General features: G+C 43.0%; 1 protein-coding gene across 4 annotated transcripts in view; it reads right to left on the bottom strand.

Moving 5' to 3' along the window:
* Positions 1–21,078, bottom strand: part of FILIP1 (filamin A interacting protein 1) — a 173,563-nt gene that overhangs the window by 23,095 nt on the left and 129,390 nt on the right. For all 4 annotated transcript variants that reach the window (XM_066604661.1, XM_066604645.1, XM_066604653.1 and 1 more), the window contains one exon: positions 19,368–19,546. In XM_066604661.1, coding sequence (XP_066460758.1) covers positions 19,368–19,546 — 179 coding nt within the window. The remainder of the gene's footprint in view (positions 1–19,367; positions 19,547–21,078) is intronic.

Raw genomic sequence — 21,078 nt, forward strand, 5'->3', positions numbered from 1 at the left:
GATTTTCGGGAAGGGCTTTAAATATAAGCCCGTCCCTGAAAATCATCCGTAGCTGGTGTAAAAAATAAAAAAATATATACTCACCTCTTGCCACTACCGGGGCTTCAGAAATGCAAAGTCCTACATCTGGGCAAGAAAAATGAAAAAAGCACATACAGAATTGGAGGAATTGAGCTAAGCAGCAGCACATGTGAAAAAGACTTGGGTATACTAATAGATCATAGACTGAACATGAGTCAACAATGTGATGCAGCAGCCCAAAAGGCAAACACAATTCTGGGATGTATTAAGAGAAGCAGTTCATGAGTCTAGTTCATGTGAGGTCATTATCCTCCACTACTCTTCCTTAGTCAGACCTCATCTGGAATACTGTGTCCAGTTCTGGGCACCCCACTTAAAAAAACAAAACAAAAAAACAAAACTGGAGCAAGTTCAGAGAAGAGTTACCAAGATAGTGAGCAGTCTGCAAATCATGTCCTATGAAAAACGGTTAAAGGATCTGGGAAGGTTTAGCTTGCAAAAAGGAAGGCTGAGAGGAGACTTAATAGCTGTCTACAAATATCTGAAGGGCTGTCGCAGTGCAGAGGGATCAGCCCTATTCTCATTTGCACAAGGAAAGACTAGAAGCAATAGGATGAAACTGAAAGGGAGGAGACACAAATTAGATATTAGAAAAAAACTTTCTGACAGTGAGGGTGATCATTGAGTGAAACAGGTTACCATGGGAGGTGGTGAGTTCTCCTTTAATGGAAGTGTTCAAACAAAGGCTGGACAAATATCTGTCTGGGATGATTTAGTAAATCCTGCACTGAGCAGGGGGTTGGAGCCGATGACCCTGGAAGTCCCTTCCAACCCTACCATTCTATGATTCATTGAATGGCCGAGCACTACCTGTTATTGGCTGAGCACTCAGCCAATCAGATACCTGATGAAAGAACTTCAAAGCAGTACAGGGAAAAGACCTGGCTACACGTGGCTGAGCCCGGGCAGTGGCAGAGAGGTGAGTATATATAATTTTTATTTTTTACACATGCTATTGATGATTTTCAGGGAAGGCCTTTTAATTAAAGCCCTTCCCCGAAAATCACTGCGGGTTGCCTGTCTACCGCATACCCCGCTCAGAGCGCTCAGCTGGATACCAGCTTATCTTCTGCAAACAGCATGCCTTCAATTACACACTTATGCAAAGTGAACGTTTAAAACTGTCAAAACTGCCATTTGAGTAATCATCTTGCAGTGTAATGCACACAACGATTATCACTGAAATGTCGCTCGAAAGACATCTTTTGAGCAATAATCACTGCTTCTAAATTAGGCTTAAGTGCTAAAGCCCTCACTGATTCACCAATGACTGACTAACTAGCCACTAATTCTCTAACTTCCTGGAGTCGTACAAACTTTAAACTTGAACATTCTTTAGGTTCTAAATAGGAAAAAGTAAAGGGGCAACTTGATTGTTCAATTCTAAGCGCTAAAATCCACAGGAAAAATGCGATACATGAGATAGTTCTTTTCTCAGAAACTATAAAGTCTAGGGAAATTATTTTTTGCACACACTACCTTCAGGTCTTGGAGGTCTACTAAGCAGGCCTTTTTGAGAAATTCATTATCCAACCGCGATAATTCGCGATCAATATGGGAATCTTGAAAATTTGGTATGTAAATAGGAAAAGTAAAAGGGGTCACAACTTGATTATCTGTCTCACAACTTTGTGTATATACTAAGGAAAATCTACCTCACCTTTAGAGCTTCTTCACATGGGCGTGTTTTAGTCCTGTTATGTGGCAGTGATAAACACGGCTGCATGAGGGGATAAAACAAAACCACTGATTTCAAGGTTTTCACTTTCAATAGTGGCATTCTTCCCCATTAATAGTACAGGCGAGAAAAGATAGGACTTTCTCTATCCCATGTAGTTAATACTACAAGCGGGATAGATAGGGCAGGACATATCTTCCCTCTACTTTATCAAACTCATGCGCTATAGCACGGAGTTTGAATACTGTGATTTAAAAAAACAAACGTTCATGCGCAACTACGCTCCGTAGCGGCAAGTGTAGTTACGCATACTACCATGTGAAGAAGCCCTGACTCATCAATAATTCTCTAACTTCCCGCTGCCGTACAAACTTTCAATTTACAACAAACATTCTTCAGGTCCTAAATTAAAAAAGTAAAGAGGGGGCAACTTGATTATTCAATTCAAAACGAGAAAAACACATGAAGAACCATGCAAAATGGTGAATATATTTCGCTCTGAAATAACCACGACTTTATAACATTTTCAGTGCGAATCATGGGTATACACCTGTACCATATTAACTATTATCAGCTAGTAATAAATATAATGTGCATACATCTGCAATCAATAAATGTGTAATTCAAAAAACAGTACATGAAGATTAAATAAATGATCCCTCCTAAGTACGTTAACATTTCACATACCCATGACACAATAATAATGCACACTCAATCTCTCTTGTATAGGCTACTGTGTAATCTACAATCCTATTTAATGTCATGCATTTCCCACTACAGTCCTGATTCATCCCAACTGCTGCAGCATCCTCACAGCCTCCAGAAGGTCTTGCTGTGATTACACTGCCAACCAGCCAGAAGGACTCCGTGGACAAAAGAGCTCACGCTTGTTCACAAGCAGCATGTCTTAAAGTAAACCAAATCTGGATTCCCCTTACCTTTGCTATCAGCCAGCAGCTAGTTTACCAGGCATAGCTATTCTCTTCGGAAACCTTAACAAGACGATATCTGGCTCCACTTTTCTAGGGAATTTGCCAACACATTCCAACCATGTCATGAGGACAATAAAAGGTGACTGCTGTGCATAGAAGCTGGGACCACTGACTGGTGATGTCATCCCTTCTTACATGCTTCATTATTGTGCACATTCACTGCACTCATTGTGGAGGGGTGGAGCACCAAAACCCCCAAACACAAGGAAAACACTGAAACTTCTCTACAACACATTTCCACATGGATTGACAGCACAAATAAAGTCTCTTTCAGTGAATCAATTAGTTCAAAATGTGATCTCAGAAATGAGTTATAACATTGCAGTTTTGACTTTCTTATAGATATTAATGTCCACATCCTCCATTGAATGCCAGATTTCTCAAGTATATGTGGACTATAACTGCTATATGTACTGTATAGTACAATAATCTGCTACAATACTGTATATTTACCAATAATATTTGTTTTGTCTCTACTCCAATATACTATTTATTGTTTTATACAACTATTTTATACTCTGTATCTTGTTATGATACATTGTTAATAAAATATATTACTACTACATATACTACAATGTACTATTTTAACAGTATTTTGCTGACAAGTACACATGAAAAAGAAGTAGAGGAGACATCATTCATGTTAGGAAAGGGACTTGTTATGCAAATCCTACTAGGAGCTTATTCTTGTCTAGAGAGTGGGGAGGGGTGAAATGATAATAGAAGTCAGATTTCTGCCTCATTTGTGTACTGATGGAAGGCTAATGACTTGTACATCGTCCACGACAATCTAGTGTGTGTAGGTTTGTGTTTTGCCGTTTGGTGTGGTAACACAACTGCCTACCAGCAATGCTTTGTTTCCCCCAGACACCCAGGCTGCAGCCAGAGAGGCATCAGTCCCCTCCATCACACACGCAGCCAGTGGGAGAGTAGCTCTCAGCCCTGCTGAAGCCTCATGTTCCACATACAAAAGCCCCCTCCTGCAGAGGAAGGGTTAATGCCAAAAGAATTGCAGGTTCCATTCAGATGAGGTAGTGGGAGCAGTTCTTGAAGAAGATTGACTAAAAGCAGTAAGAAAACAATCACTTCAGGGTTTTGGTGGTCTGCCAGCCAGCGACGATTAACTAGTTCTTTACCCAAAAGACAATTTTGAGAATAAAAGACAGACGCAAGTAAGTAATGCGATAAGAAAACATGGAAATTTGATATATGTGTTGCCTGGTATTGTATCAAGCCCCATCATGATGCGTGTTTTACAGGTAAGCTTTCAGATATAGTGTTCCAATAAAGGGGGTTTGGGTGACTTCAATAGTAACCAGGAGCTAACGGATTCTGCACATACAGATGTGGATATTAACGAGAACACTATTCCATCATTGCTTAGAAAACCGTTCCTAGACGCTATATCAGTGTCTGAAGCAGCACAGTTAAGTTGTTCTAAAGTACTGTCTTTTCTTGGAAGTCTTAGATGAAATACCACATGGTGTTATTTATAGCTAATCCCACTAGAGAGTATAAGACTTGACAGTCTTGAAATGCATCCAGTTCTTCCAACGATAAGCTTGGATCCCAACCAGAAATGGCAAATGTCATTTTAAGTAAACCCCAAAAAGCACATTGTAAGACCTTGTAGGATTTTTATAGTTCTAATGTATTGGTTTGTTATCATGTTTTGTACTAATGTATAGAAATATCTGCTAGCTGTATTCGTTGGTGCAGGGGCATTTGATGAAAAGCTTGTTGTCTTCATCATCTACTACACAACTTATACATTTCTGTTATTCTGTATTAAGTTGCATTGGTTGCTTACATTTCTTTTTTAACCCTTTCCAATCCAATTTGTATCTTGGTTTTCCTAGGGGGCTTACTCTTTTTCTGTTGTTATACAACGGCGCTATATGCTGGCTAAAGCCAGTACTGCATGAGGTGACATGTTGGATAGGCTCTGACAGCAGAGAGGCTGGCAATATAAAGTATGAGAACCCCGATGAACGTCTTCCAACATCGGAGCTGTACAGTCTTAAATCATAATGTCTTCAGACGTCAGACAGGGGATTGGAAAGGCTTAATATGAGACAGCCCAAGTGATCAGTAACTACAATATGAAAATGTGTAACCCTTGTGTACCTTTTGTATGAATGTACACAAGTTCATATATTACAGAATTATAGCATTATAATCTACTAAACATTATTATGAGTTATATTAATTGATTAGGAGCAGTTTTAGTTGATCAGTAAAAATCTGTACCTTGTGCTTTATGGACTAAACTCTCAACTACCATAAACAGGTGTAGTAGATGGCGCAGAGTTCACTTTCCCCAAAGTTGCTTTTTTGCCATCTGGAGTTCTAGGTTATAAAATTGACCCTTCCTTTCTGAATTATTCCAGGTGAATATATAAACATTTTAATCAAATACTGTATGTCTCTACACAGTAAAGCTTTAGAGAGTAGGCAATGGTGGGAAACATGGCCTACTGAAAGAGCAGCAGCACATGCGGCAGAACATGTCTCCGCTCTGAACTGGAGCCTTTTGTCAAGTACATACAATAAAATGAGATATAGTACATGGGGACGGGGACATTTTCTGCCCAAAATAATATCACTACAAGTTCTTCAGAACATAAAAACACAGACAAACGAACAAATAATATAAAACAACCACAAGGTTGATATGCCACACAGAAAATATGGACGTGTCCCATGTGTAAAACATACTCATCGTGTGGAATGAAGGTGGGGAATGTCTGATGTGTTGACATAGTATGTTCCTGAGAATGGCCCCCTGTCCATAGCTGAGGCGGAATATCGCTAGTGATATTCCACCACGGGGGAAGAGGGGGGAGCCCTGACAGGTCTTCAAGATGAGCCTATCTGATAGATAGGCTCACCACGGAGAATCACGGCAATTTCAGCATGCCGCGATTTAAATCATGCGAGTAGAGAATCGCTATGATTCTCCGCTCATGGACACCGGCACCGCGCTTTCCATAGCAACCCTGTGGAAAGCTTGGCACAGCGTGATTTATTGCCCATGGACAGGCAGTCTATGGGAGATGTCAGGAGAAAGTTTGGAGACAATTGTGTGACTAGAGCAAAGAAGGAGGTCTTGTGAGGATCAGAAATGGTATGCTGGGGTATATCGGGAGATTAGGTTAGAGATGTATGTAGGGGGCAGAGTGTGCACAGCCCTGTGTGCCATTGTTAATGTACTGAACTGAAACTTCTGGGTAATATCTAACTAGTGAAGGGATTGGCAGAGGAGAGCTCAGGCACTATTGAAGAATGTTAGATGGGAAGCCATAGAGAAGGATGTTACAGTTGTCTATGCAGTAGATGATCAGGGCATGCGTTACCATGTTTTCTGGTTTAGGGTTTATTCACACAGGCGGATTTGAATTGTAGAATCTCCAGATTACGCAGCAAGTACCACCCATTGTATGCCACGCAAAAGTGATTCTTCATGCACACAAGCGGAAACCAATTGCGGTTTAAAAAGAATCTGTGCGGACCATCTGCAGTACAGAAAAGAAGAGAATACAGGTACAAGCAGATGCCAGCTGGGCACAGGGTCAGATTTGGTGCAGGCTCCTGCATGCGGAATCCGGCCCGCCTGTGGGCATGCAGCCAAAGGCCTCATGTCCACGGGTGGATCAGATTCCACATGCAGGAGCCCCAGTGGAATCGGACGCTGCACGCGTCCAAGAACACTACGATACCAGTCCGGGTGCTGTCCGGGTTCAGTGCGTATGCACGTAAAAGTGTCGGCTGGCATGCTGCTGCACATGCACAGTGGAGTTTTTTTTTTTTTTAACTCCTGCTTTTCCATGGACAGGCCGCAGATCGAATGGAAGCTGTCCATGTGAGATTCGCACTGAAATGAACCATGCTGCGATTTTCTTTCCAGACCAAAAGGTCCGCAAATCAAATTCGCATTCTTTATTTATTGCAGACGCCCATGTATCCCTATGGGCGGCTTGATTTGCAAATCTTCTAAGCGAGTGGCACAGCAGATTTAATAAATGTTTTTGAACTGGAGGCAGAAGGAAGTTATGAGGGCTTGGATATGTGCTTTGAAAGACAAGGCACAATCAAAGGTTACCCCAGGGCAGTATACTTATGAGACTGGGGAATGTGTAGAGCCATTGACAGTTGTGATTGACAGCAGGTGGGGGAGTTCAGTGAGAAAATAAAAAGATGTTAAATTCACTTTTTTTCCATGTTATATTTTTAAAAGTGGGAAGAGAAAGTAGGATATGGCTGATAGACACTCTGTAACTCTGCATTACAGTAAGGAGACAGAAAGGTAAATTTGAGTATCATCAGCACAAAAGTAATACTGAAAAACTAGGGATTCTATGTGTTGTCAAATGCATGTACTGTAGATGGAGAATAGTAAGGGTCCCAGGAGAGATAGTTGAGAGACACTAACAGACAGAGGGTAGGAGGCGGAAGTAATGTATGAGCTGGAGACACTAAGGCTATGTTAACACAGCAGATTTCGCCATAGATTTGACATGGAATCCATGTGGAATCTGAGCAAAATCTGCATCGATTCCATTATAAATCCGCAGCAAAATTAAAATCTGAAATTATACCATTCAATTGACTGGAAATCTGCACCATATGGATTTTTTCTGTGGGTGTAAAAAAACAAATGATATGTTACTTATTGATGCAGGTTCCCCTTTCAATGCAGCTAATCCACATATGGATCTGTGGATCCATTGTTACAAAAGGATTGGTCAACAGTGCGGTATAGCAGAGGACAGTTCTAGAAGGATGAGTACAAAGTAAGGTTGTTTGCCTTTGGTAGATAACAAATCAGCAGTGACTTTGGTTACGGCAGTTTCAGTAGAGCAGTAGGGTCAGAAGCCAGATAGTAGTTTGTGGAAAAGTGAGTAGGACAAGAGGTGAAAGGACAGTTCGAGGTGGACATATTGTTCAAGGAGTTTTGAGAAAATTGGGAGAAGGCAGATGGGGCAATAGCTGCACAAAGAGGATCGGTAGAGGGATGTCTTCTTGAAGATGGGTGTGATAGTTGCATGTTTAAAAGAAGGGAAAATGCTAGTGACTAGTAATAGGCTGAAGAGATGGGTTAGGGCTCGGATAAACACAGTAGTAAGGTTGGGGACGAGGTGCAATGAGATTGGGTCAAGTTCACAGGTGGTGAGGTGCAATTTTGAGAGTAGTGTAATGAAACTTAATATCCGTAATGGTGGAGAAGCACATTATTGGCGACAAGCACTGCGCAATTGTGCTGGAGTTTTGTAGTGATTGTATGTTGAAGCTTCCTCTAATGCTACTGATCCTCTTTTTGAAATATGTGGCAAAGTCCTCATGTAGTAGGGGGCAACACAGGATGAAGCAGGGATTTAAAGATATCGAACAGCTGTTTAGAGTTGTGAAACAGAGAAAATATGACAGTAATGAAGTAGTTCTCTTTAGTAGAAATAAGTGCAAACTTGAAATCAAGAACTACCTGTTTATATGTAAGAAAGTCTACCTTGGAGTGGGTTTTTCTCCAGTGCAATTCTCCAACTCGGAGAGAACTAGAGGCTCATTTACACACAACAATTATCGCTCAAAATTCATTCAAATGAGCAAAAGTGAGCGATAATCATTCAGTGTGTAAGCGAAAAAAAATGCTCATTTGTCGTTCACAGCTGTTTAAACTGACTTTTTAGTCAGCTTAAAAAACCTTGTTAGGACTCGCTGGCTTGTCATTCGGATTGAATGCTCCTCGCTCAGAGCTTCCATAGGAGGGAGAAGCACTGAGCGAGAAGCGGACAAACCCACGAGCGGCCAGCAAGTCTTTCTGCTTGAATGCTCTACACAAGCACTGATGACCTTAGCGGTGATGTCAGCGCTCGTGCAGTCATCCAAACGACTGTTGGCCCATGTAACAGGGCCTTAGGTCAAGAGCTGAAGTAATTGTGGTGCATATAAAAATGAAGACAGTAGCAGCACTATCCTGTATAACACCGTTCTCAGATGCAGAGCCCAGAAAAGGAACTGGACTCCCAAGGTTCCAAGCCACAAATGTAGAATAAATCACGGCTGGGCAGCATCAATTCATGAAAGAAGATCCTTTAATCATCCATAATAGGAGGGGATGTACAAGCCACGTATCGACCCCACACGGCCCGTGCTCAGTATCTTAACATATAAATGAAGGGATCTGGGAAAGAATTAGCAAAGTACCCTTTTTTGTGTTTTTAAACAGAACCTTTCATTTTGTTGAATAATGTTGTAGAATACATGAAAAAAAAATGATCATACTTCATTCCAGAGACGTGCAAAGAAAACAGGGTTGCTGGAAGAACAAGTCCATTGTACTTGCAGCAAGAACTATCAAGGTCCAGTCAATTTGTCACAATCAAGCAATGTTCCGGATGATGATTAAGGGAAAGATAAAATAAAGATAAGATTTTATTATATAACTTTTTAGCCATGGTTTCAGCTTTAGAAATGCTCCATCAAAGTGTTCAAAAATCCATTTCATTGTATACTTTGGGCTTGATGAGTTGTGAAATTTTCAAATTTACATGATCAATTTTCAGTCAAAGTGAATTTGATAATTCTTTTCCCAAGCCCATCAATTATACCAATATTGGGGCTGTAATATTCGTTTGAAGTTGGGGGGGCAGTGTGAAAAAATTGTAACTTCATAATTCTTTGTGTGAAAATGAGGATTGCGAAGGGGGAAGCTGCAAGTGGCATCTGGAAGAAAGATCAGGCTGTTACTTTCAACTCTGTCCTTGTATAGCTTCAAGTGACTCGAGGATTTCAGACATTTTTGGTCGATTTGGTTCTGATAAATATGTGAAGATATGTGCATGTAGACATAGACCAAGACATTCTGAAATGTTTCTATGCTTAGAAGTTGTAGTAGAGGTAATTAGTTTTTTTTCTATTTCTTTCTCTGAAAGGAAGTTTGATCATCTCAAATACATACAGAACAAGCCTTAAGCCCACATACATCAATTAAACAAGTTTGCTTTAAAGCAACTATGTTCCTTATTGCTTGCAGATTAGTTTCCTTTGCAGGTGATGTAGTTTCAAGATTACATCATTGGAAGAGCAGCCAGAAGTATCCGAGTGCCAGGATGACTAAAGACACAAGAATGTTTTATCATAGCTCAGCCAATATGCAGTTTGCTTGGAGGAGGTTATATGTGACAGCAGGGAAGATTAGACGAAGATCCTGAATTAGTCATTCAAAAAGCATGATTGATTATATATATACAAAGGTCTTATCCACACTGCCTTTCATGATCACTTACAGTATAACGTTCATCATGTATTGTTTGAAAATGTTTTTGCCTAAGGGAACTTTTTCTGTAATTACTGGCATTCGACATAAAAACAAACAGACTATAAAATATGCAGAATTATAAAATACGAATTGCTTGTGTGAGATAAGAAAAAGATCTGCTTCACTTTTGTTCATTGGCCATGTCTAAATCTGTATTCCAACTCTCTCCCTTTCAAGTGAATGCAACAGCAAGACATAGCACATCGACAAGAGTGGCGCTTGCATTTTTTTCTTATTCTCATGCAACCTCTTTAATGGATCTTCATTTGAAGTTTGACATTGATGACGTGTCCACGCATATAGTTTATCAGTGGTATAAACAGTCCAGAAGATTTCTAGAAATGTCCACAGATCCACTTATACTGGTATTGTTCAGCACTGGGAGCCAATTTATCATGAGAGCCCAGGTACCATTTAATGCAGCAATGGTTAGGTACCCTAGACCACTGGACAAAAGACCCAAAACACATGTACCAGCTCCCCCATACTAGCAGTTCCTCTGGTCCAGAGATCTGAATCCCAGGACCATGCCATTGATCTGTGGCTTCAGCGGGAGTTTCTAAGTGACTGCAAGGCATACAACAGTAAAAGATTAATCATCAATTTCTCTGCAGCATATATCAAGGGTTATATGTACAAACATTTCTCAAAGGACTAAGTTGTACATCATACTGAAAGAATGCTATAAAAGCGCCCACAAAGTTTAGGACTCCCCATTAGAGATGAGCGAACGTACTCGTCCGAGCTTGATATTCGTGCGAATATTAGGGTGTTCGGGATGCTCGTTACTCTTAACGAGCACCACGCGGTGTTCTGGTTACTTTCAGTTTCCTCTCTGAGACGTTAGCGCGCTTTTCTGGCCAATTGAAAGACAGGGAAGGCATTACAACTTCCCCCTGTGACGTTCAAGACCTATACCACCCCCCTGCTGTGAGTGGCTGGGGAGATCTGATGTCACCCGAGTATAAAAGTCGGCCCCTCCCGCGGCTCGCCACACATGCCTTGTGACTTAGCTGAGGGACAGTGCTGCTGCTGCTGGTGCTGCTGTAGGGAGAGCGTTAGGAGTCAGTGTAGGCTTCAAGAACCCCAACGGTCCTTCTCAGGGCCACATCTACCTGTGTGCAGGCTGCTGCTAGCAGTGTTTTGTTTTTTTTTTTCCCTCAAAATCGGCAGTGCAGAGCATTGCACCCGGTATTAGGGACAGAAGTGGTGTATAGGCAGGGAGAGTGTTAGGAGTGAGTGTAGCCTTCAAGAACCTCAACGGTCCTTTCTAGGGCCAAATTTAAGCGTGTGCAGTACTGTGCTGGCTGCTGTTAGCAGTGTTGCATATTTTTTTTTTCTAAAAATCGTCTGTGCAGAGCATTGCACCCTCCATTGATACTACAGGGACAGAATTGTGTAGGCAGGGCCACAACACAGTTATTGTTCATTGAATATACGCAGTGGGGTCTTCCCTTTGCTAAAAAGGACAAAAAATTATATTTGGCCTGCCTGTGTCAGTCCTAAGGTCTCCGTGTACGTGTGTGCTGCGTGGACAACGTACAAAAATCAGACGCAACCAGCTACGGTTTACTGCAGGCTTGCGCCATTGTCTTTCCTGACTGGCAAATACCTGCTCTGCTAGAGTTAATAACTCTGCTACACTATAGTTGTGTGACACTTTTTGAGGGCCACACCACAGATATTAAACTTCTTGTTCATTGAATATACGCAGTGGGTGCTTCCCTTTGCAAAAAAGGAAAAGAAATTATATTTGGCCTGCCTGTGTCAGTCCTAAGGTCTCCGTGTACGTGTGTGCTGCGTGGACAACGTACAAAAATCAGACGCAACCAGCTACGGTTTACTGCAGGCTTGCGCCATTGTCTTTCCTGACTGGCAAATACCTGCTCTGCTAGAGTTAATAACTCTGCTACACTATAGTTGTGTGACACTTTTTGAGGGCCACACCACAGATATTAAACTTCTTGTTCATTGAATATACGCAGTGGGTGCTTCCCTTTGCAAAAAAGGAAAAGAAATTATATTTGGCCTGCCTGTGTCAGTCCTAAGGTCTCCGTGTACGTGTGTGCTGCGTGGACAACGTACAAAAATCAGACGCAACCAGCTACGGTTTACTGCAGCCTTGCGCCATTGTCTTTCCTGCCTGAGAAATCAAATCACTGGTAATACAGCATGCTGAGGGGTAGGGGTAGGCCTAGAGGATGTGGACGCGGCCGAGGACGCGGAGGGCCAAGTGAGGGTGTGGGCACAGGCCGAGCCAGTGCGGTGGCCAGGGGTAGAGGCAGGGCCAGACCGAATAATCCACCAACTATTTCCCAAAGCGCCCCCTCGCGCCATGCCACCCTGCACAGGTCAAGGTGCTCTACGGTGTGGCAGTTTTTCACAGAGACGCCTGACGACCGACGAACAGTGGTGTGCAACCTTTGTCGCGCCAAGATCAGCTGGGGAGGCACCACCAACAGCATGCGCAGGCATATGATGGCCAAGCACCCCACAAGGTGGGACGATGCCCGTTCACCGCCTCCGGTTTGCACCACTGCCTCTCCCCCTGTGCCCCAACCTGCCACTGAGATCCAACCCCCCTCTGAGGACACAGGCACTACCATCTCCTGGCCTGCACCCACACCCTCACCTCCGCTGTCCTCGGCCCCATCCAGCAATGTCTCTCAGCGCAGCGCCCAGACGTCGCTAGTGCCACAGTTTGAGCGCAAGCGCAACTACGACGCCACGCACCCGCACGCTCAAGCGTTAAACGTGCACATTGCAAAATTGATCAGCCTAGAGATGCTGCCGTATAGGCTTGTGGAAACGGAGGCTTTCAAAAGCATGATGGCGGCGGCTGCCCCGCGCTACTCGGTTCCCAGTCGCCACTACTTTTCCTGATGTGCCGTCCCAGCCCTGCACGACCACGTCTCCCGCAACATTGTACGCGCCCTCACCAACTCGGTTACTGCCAAGGTCCACTTAACAACGGACACGTGGACAAGCACAGGCGGGCAGGGCCACTATATCTCCCTGACGGCACATTGGGTGAATTTAGTGGAGGCTGGGACAGAGTCAGAGCCTGGGACCGCTCACGTCCTACCCACCCCCAGAATTGCGGGCCACAGCTCGGTGGTGGTATCTGCGGCGGTGTATGCTTCCTCCACTAAAGCACCTTCCTCCTCCTCCTCCTCCAACGCAACCTCTGTCTGGCAATCAAGATGTGTCAGCAGCACGTCGCCAGCAGTCGGTGTCACGCGGCGTGGCAGCACAGCGGTGGGCAAGCGTCAGCAGGCCGTGCTGAAACTACTCAGCTTAGGAGAGAAGAGGCACACGGCCCACGAACTGCTGCAGGGTCTGACAGAGCAGACCGACCACTGGCTTGCGCCGCTGAGCCTCCAACCGGGCATGGTCGTGTGTGACAACGGCCGTAAGCTGGTGGCGGCTCTGCAGCTCGGCAGCCTCACGCACGTGCCATGCCTGGCCCATGTCTTTAATTTGGTGGTTCAGCGCTTTCTGAAAAGCTACCCCCACTTGTCATACCTGCTCGGAAAGGTGCGCCAGCTCTGCGCACATTTCCGCAAATCCCACACGCACGCTGCCACCCTGCGGACACTGCAACATAGGTTTAATCTGCCAGTGCACCGACTGCTGTGCGACGTGCCCACACAGTGGAACTCTACGCTCCACATGTTGGCCAGACTCTATGAGCAGCGTAGAGCTATAGTGGAATACCAACTCCAACTTGCGCGGCGCAGTGGGAGTCAGCCTCCTCAATTATTTACAGAAGAGTGGCCCTGGTTGGCAGCCATCTGCCAGGTCCTTGGAAAATTTAAGGAGTCTACCCAGGTGGTGAGCGGCGATGCTGCAATCATTAGCGTCACCATTCCTCTGCTATGCATCTTGAGAAGTTCCCTGCAAAGCATAAAGGCAGACGCTTTGCGCTCGGAAACAGAGCCGGGGGAAGACAGTATGTCGCTGGATAGTCAGAGCACCCGCCTGTCTATATCTCAGCGCGTTGAGGAGGAGGAGGAGGAGCATGAGGAGGATGAGGAGGAGGAGGAAGAGACAGCTTGGCCCACTGGTGAGTGTACACATGCTGCTGGGCTGTCATCCTTTCAGCGTGTATGGCCTGAATTTTTAGCCCACCTGCATTACAGCTGACGTTACATCCGCTGTGTTGGGCAATGCAATGGGATATTTTTGTGTATCGCCGGTGGGTTCCAGGGAGCCACCCATGCTGTAGGTGCACACGGAGTTTAACCTACATCTGTCCACTTGTAAAGAACCCCAGTCTGACTGGGGCATGCAGTGTGGGCCGAAGCCCACCTGCATTAAGCACGACATTACTACCTCAGCTGTGTTGGGCAATGCAATGGGATATTTCTATGTACCGCCGGTGGCTTCCTGGCACCCACCCATGCTGTGGGTCCACAGGGAATTATAAATGCATCTGTTTCCACTTGTAAAGAACCCCAGTCTGACTGGGGCATGCAGTGTGGGCCGAAGCCCACCTGCATTAAGCACGACATTACTACCTCAGCTGTGTTGGGCAATGCAATGGGATATTTTTATGTACCGCCGGTGGGTTCCAGGGAGCCACCCATGCTGTGGGTCCACAGGGACTTCACAATAGGGAGTTGTACCTGCCTGTGTCTATGAATTAAAAACCGCGGTCTGACTGGGGCATGCAGACACCTTGACAGAATGAATAGTGTGTGGCACATAGGTTCCCCATTGCTATGCCCACGTGTGCAGCTCCTGATGGCGGTGGCACAGGATTCTATTTCTCATTGCTTCTGTACAGCATTGTGGGCTATCGCCCCGCCCCTTTTAAAGAGGGTCGCTGCCTAGCCGTGCCAACCCTCTGCAGTGTGTGCCTGCGGTTCCTTGTCATGGCAGACGCACTTCTAAATAGACATGAGGGTGGTGTGGCATGAGGGCAGCTGAAGGCTGCGCAGGGACACTTTGGTGTGCGCTGTGGGGGGGAGGGGGGGGGGGGGGGGTTGGGCAGCATGTAACCCAGGAGAAGTGGCAGCGGAGTGTCATGCAGGCAGTGATTGTGCTTTGTTGGAGGTAGTGTGGTGCTTAGCTAAGGTATGCCATGCTAATGAGGGCTTTTCAGAAGTAAAAGTTTTTGGGAGGGGGGGGGGCCCACTCTTGCCGCTATTGTGGCTTAATAGTGGGACCTGTGAACTTGAGATGCAGCCCAACATGTAGCCCCTCGCCTGCCCTATCCGTTTCTGTGTCGTTCCCATCACTTTCTTGAATTGCCCAGATTTTCACACAAGGAAACCTTAGCGAGCATCGGCGAAATACAAAAATGCTCGGGTCGCCCATTGACTTCAATGGGGTTCGTTACTCGAAACGAACCCTCGAGCATCACGAAAAGTTCGTCCCGAATAACGAGCACCCGAGCATTTTGGTGCTCGCTCATCTCTACTCCCCATGGATCCACTTCTGTATAAATATTAAATGACTTTTATTTTCACAAAACAGTCAGTGAAGAGTGGAAGAAATGTCCATAATTAACATAATAAAGCCAAACACTTTATTTTAGTTAATTTTACAACCAGGCGATTCAGGCTAGGAACTCTGATTTCATATAGTTCACTAAAATCTGCTAAATAGACTTCAAAGAGTTTCCTAACATTCTTCAACTTAATACAATAATTAAGGTTTTTACATTTGGAGTATTTTTACTTTACTCTTATATATTTGGTAAGAATTTCTAACTAATCCGTCACTGTCTGAAGGAGAGACCATAGAGAACTGTAAGGCTATGCCCACATCTACACTGGCGGCTCCATTCTGAGGTTCCGGAACAAATATGCCACAGAATGCCAAACTATTGCTGCGCTATTTTGTCGAAGATTAAGTTTCCACATTATTTCCCCAACTCTTTTTCACAAAAAATGGTAAAGTTTTGTTATATTATGTAGTAGTAACATTGAGTTATTTTCCAGGTCAGCTATAAATTTGTAACTGGATAAAGGTCTAGAATCAATGTTTCCAACCCATTAAACATAAAATTATCAAAAAATCTAGGGGGAATATATTGTTATAGGCACTGTATTTCAAGAAAGTAGTCATTTGGAACTACTTATCATTTGCTATTAGTGGACAGGGTAAAGCTGCAAGACTACCATAGCAGCCGTACCAACTGCCCTGGCATAGATAGGGCAAGCCTCACAATTAGACAAAAATCACTGCAGAGCTTTTCAAATTTGTCTCATCTCTGCTGGTGATATGTTCAGCGGCACATAAAGCTACAACTTTAATTTTGCACTGAATGAGTCACTATATTTCCAGGCTCCATTGTGTCATGGTACTTTTACACATGCGATTCAGTTGCCCAAGTAAAGAGCGATTACAGGTGACTGTTATCTCATGTAAACACAGGACACAACAAGGCAAGTAAGCGAGAATTGCTCACCTAAAAACCAAGTGACTATCGGCCTGGTTAAACAGGTAGTCTATGAATGACTGCTTGTTTACTCCGAATGGAGGCTGGCAGCTGAAAGAGATCTCCAGAGAGCTCCACCTCAATTCAGTGAGCAATTATCGCTCCCGTGTAAAAGCACAGGAGCGATAATCTTTGGGATGTCTGTCAGGTAATTAAATGCACAACAGATGTCCCAGTACCATGAAAGAGGCATAGGGAACATTAAAGGGGTGTTCCAGAACTTTTTCTATTTTTTCTACTGATGACCGACATCAGCTGATTGGTAGGGGCCCCAGGGGTGGGTCCCTGCCAATCATCTATTGATGACTTGTCAGTCACCTAAAGAAAAAGTTGTAAAAAGTCCCAGAATACCCCTTTAGCAATTTAAATTTCCCAACTTTTGTCCTGAAAACAAACTAAGAACAGTGATTACCATGAGATTCATACTTAACACAACTTGTAAGAAGTTATTTAGGGTGAGCATGGTAAGAGTATCTTCTCACCCCACCAAATGCTCAAAGAGATATGAACACAGGTGACAATTATATTGTCAGTAATACAATGACATATTACAAAATGTTGACTTGACTTGTTCACTAATACAATATGCCTGCAGAAACAGGTGTGATACTTATAAAACATGCCCTGCCTATGAAGTTAGCTTACAATGCTAATTACATTAAAAAGTTGGCTCTCATTTGTGCTTGTAGATTACTAAATTTCAAAGGATTAATAATATCTTATTATTGTAATAAGATTAAAGTCTCAATTAAATATGAACTTTCAGCTTGTAGCTGGCCTTTATCAAACAAACTTAATCTGACAAGTGCTAAAATGGTAATACTTAAGCCGGTATAACCATGCACATTGGAACTAAATTCAATTGTTCAACGGTTTTCAGTATTTTTCAACCTTAACAGGGTTTTCCATGCTTAAAAAATTTTGACAGCTGCTTATGTCATAAAATAACCACCAGCAATGGACATCTACTTTGGTTTTAAAATCCCCAAATTGATACAGCATCTCCAGTCCCGTGGTCCTTCCAGGTTAGATTTCTGATGTACCGACATATGACCAATGCACTCAATCACTGGTCACAGTAGTGATGTCAGTATGGCTGCCTGACCATACAGTTATATGGCCATGGCTATGTAGAATCAAAGACTCATAGAATGGTAGAGTTGGAAGGGACCTCCAGGGTCATTGGGTCTGACCACCTGCTCAGTGCAGGACTCACTAAATCATCCCAGACAGATGTCTGTCCAGCCCTTGTTTGAACACTTTCATTGAAGAAGAACTCCCCACCTCCCGTGGTAACCTGTTCCACTCATTGATCACCCTCACTGTCAGAAAGTTTTTTCTATTATCTAATTTGTGTCTCCTCCCTTTCAGTTTCATCCCATTGCTTCTAGTCTTGTGCAAATGAGAATAGGGCTGATCCCTCTGCACTGTGATAGCCCTTCAGATACTTGTAGACAGCTATTGTAGATATTTGTAGACAGCTTCTTGTAAAGCAAGAACAGTGGGGGACTAAGGGAATGGTTGGCACTAGAGCAGTGGGGAATTTAAAGAGGACCTGTTACCACCATCTTGCCACTAAATTAACTTCACTGTCCAGGCAGGAGATGAAAAATCAATCACTTCTAATGTCCTCTCTTTTTGTAATGAGCACAGGTACCTTACCTTTGTAATTAGGCTCCAAAGTTATCCTGCCCCATATGCAAATAAGCAGTGAAGAGTCATCGGGCAGAGAGGAGTCAAACTGCCAGAGAAGAGTTATCTAGTCAAGAAGAGTCATGCTACTCCATGAGTTACCAAACTAACTACACCCCTTTTGTCTTGAGAGACATGGTTTTCCACGGTAAATGCATCCTGCTGTCTATTAAGAAAAAGGGGCATGGTTATCTCGGTAACTCAAGAAGCAGAATGATTCTTCTCGACCAGAAGACTCTTCTTTGTTTTTCTGCATGTGGCACACAATAACTTTGAAACCCAATTGCAAAGTTATCTGGGCTCAATTCATCCCATACCAGCCAGCAAAGTTTCTTTTGGGGATATGGTAGTGGTGATAGGTTCCTTTAAATGATACGTAGGTGCATTTATGTTATTTTATGGCATGAACAGTTGCTAGATTTTTGTACAGCCTGGAAAACCTCTATTACAAGCTTGGTACAATTTCATGTCAAGTTTAGAAAATGTTACAGGTATAAATCAGATTAAAGGGTATTCTCATCTTAAATAGTTATTGGCATTCCACAATATATGTAAATGGCTGGTACATGCAGATGCCACCTCTGGGACCCTCACCTATAGGAAAACAGGGCATTGGAATTCGAAGAAGAGGTTGTTATGCTTACTCACCACCGAGCACATGGGGGCTTGTTTACTATTTACTAAACTGCACTATAAAAATAAAAATTGTCTTGCATACTTTGCGCCACATTTACTATGTGTTTTTGACACTTAACACTTTTTTGCTGTGTCCGACAAAGCAGCATTCTTTTTTATAAAGGCAGGGGGTGTCAGAAATTGCGTCAAAAATTCACAGTGCGTCAAAAATTGCACCAATATATTTACCAAAAACTGGTGCAATTTTTGTTGTAAACTAAACCATCTAAAAGGTCATATAAAGTTAGACTAGATAATCTTAAACTTCGACAGATTTATCATACAACCGGGCTGCTGTAATAAATCTGGTGCATTTTAGGACTGTCTAGTCTAAGTCTACACTGTCTAATTGGACAGTATTAGTTAATAAACCCCCATGGAATGCAATAGTAGGAGAATATATAGTCACATGGATGAACTAACATAAATGTATAAATTCAGATGTGTAGATATCACAGCAGCATTGTCTTTTGGTATACCCACCTTTCGCGTTCTTGTTCCAACAAGTTGGTAAAGTCATCACTCTTATTCATGTAGTCCGTATGCTTCCGCTTCTCGTTATCCAGTTCATACACAGTCCTACGATGGCACTTCTCTGCCAGGAGTAGCTGCTCTAGCATCCGTCTATAAGTTTCTTTCTGCTTTTCTTCAAGTCGGTCCAGCTGGGCATATTTAATAAAATGTTAAGTGATTTAATTTGTAAGGAAAAGCCACATGCACATAGTATCATGATGAAGCAAAACTGTTTATATATATATTTTTTTCACTCCTTTTCTATGTAAGGGCTTCTACCCACCAGCGTTTTTTTTTTTAATGCTCCGATATCGCTGCATTTTTGTAATGCAAATGTCATGATAACAGAAGTCTTCACCCACCAGTTCAAGAACAAAAAAAATTAGATATGCAGCCGGATGTGGGGAAAACTGGTGAAAAATTCAGGAAGCAAGATACACTATATATAGGTCAGATATAGTACTTGTATTCTAAAAAGGCATCCAAAACCTTGGGTACACTTTAACCTACATAATGTACAATGTCACATAAATCAAAGTTTAGTTTCTAAGCAGGGATATCCAATATCTCATGATATGATTTTGAATATGGCTATAAAAAAGTAATGGCTGGAAACTTCCGGGCCCAGTGTAAAGGCTACAGCGGTCCATTCATCTAACGACTTGTAATTTCACAGTATACAGCAGAAATGCACAACCTGCGTCCTGCGGTGCCATTCTGTGCAGGGCCTTACCAACTAGACACAGACATATAAAAGAGAAGAGTATTGTTCATAGGTAAGTAGTAATTGAGCACTGTGTGGCCATTTCTGCGATCCAAAGACTCCTTTTTGGGACTGTAAATGGAAATAGGCAAGGTGGAGGGGTGGCCTTGTATGTGTTCGGCTCTCTCCATTGTACTTTATATAAGTAGAAAACACTTGGCTGTTTCAACGACTCCCATAAACTATAATGGAGACAGCCGCACTCGCGCACATTCTCCTCCCCTCTGAACTGCAGAACAGGGAAGCAAATAATTTCCTTTGCTCCAACAGGGTGGAGTCCCGGGTGTGGACCCCCTATTTATCAGACATTTATGGCATATACAGTCAATATGCTACAAATGTCTCACAAGGCAATACCGCTTTCAGTTTCATTGCAGCCCTTGAGAGTGTTACTATCTGACAATGTGATCCTCAGACCAGAAAATACTGTGAATCCCAGTATACAGTATACTACATGGCATATACATAACATGATCTGATTATAGCTACCGATTGCGGATTATATGGATTGTAGTCACTGAATATAGATTGTATACATTTATACTCCTATAGCCACTGAATATAGATTGTTAAATGATAAATTAAAGAACCCCTATAGATCCATTATTTTATTTAATTCTGAAATTATGTTACTTATATTAATACATAGTCAATAACGAATAGTACTACCACCAATCACAATATGATTCATTATTATACACAGAGAGACAAATTAACTGCCACTACTTCACAGGTCTTAAACTGAAAGCTCATTTTGACCTTTAAAGGAAACCTGTCATCACGTTTGAGTCTCTATGGGAGATGTGTACAAAAAGAGCCAAACTGCTGGCACACACAAAATTCACAAGGACACACTGCTAGGACTGAGTGCCTGGTGAGTATGAAACACAGCTCCCTGGACTCCTAGTTCCAGCACCC

This window comes from Eleutherodactylus coqui, chromosome 1 (assembly GCF_035609145.1).
Source record: "Eleutherodactylus coqui strain aEleCoq1 chromosome 1, aEleCoq1.hap1, whole genome shotgun sequence".
In the NCBI taxonomy this organism is placed as follows: Eukaryota; Metazoa; Chordata; class Amphibia; order Anura; family Eleutherodactylidae; genus Eleutherodactylus; species Eleutherodactylus coqui.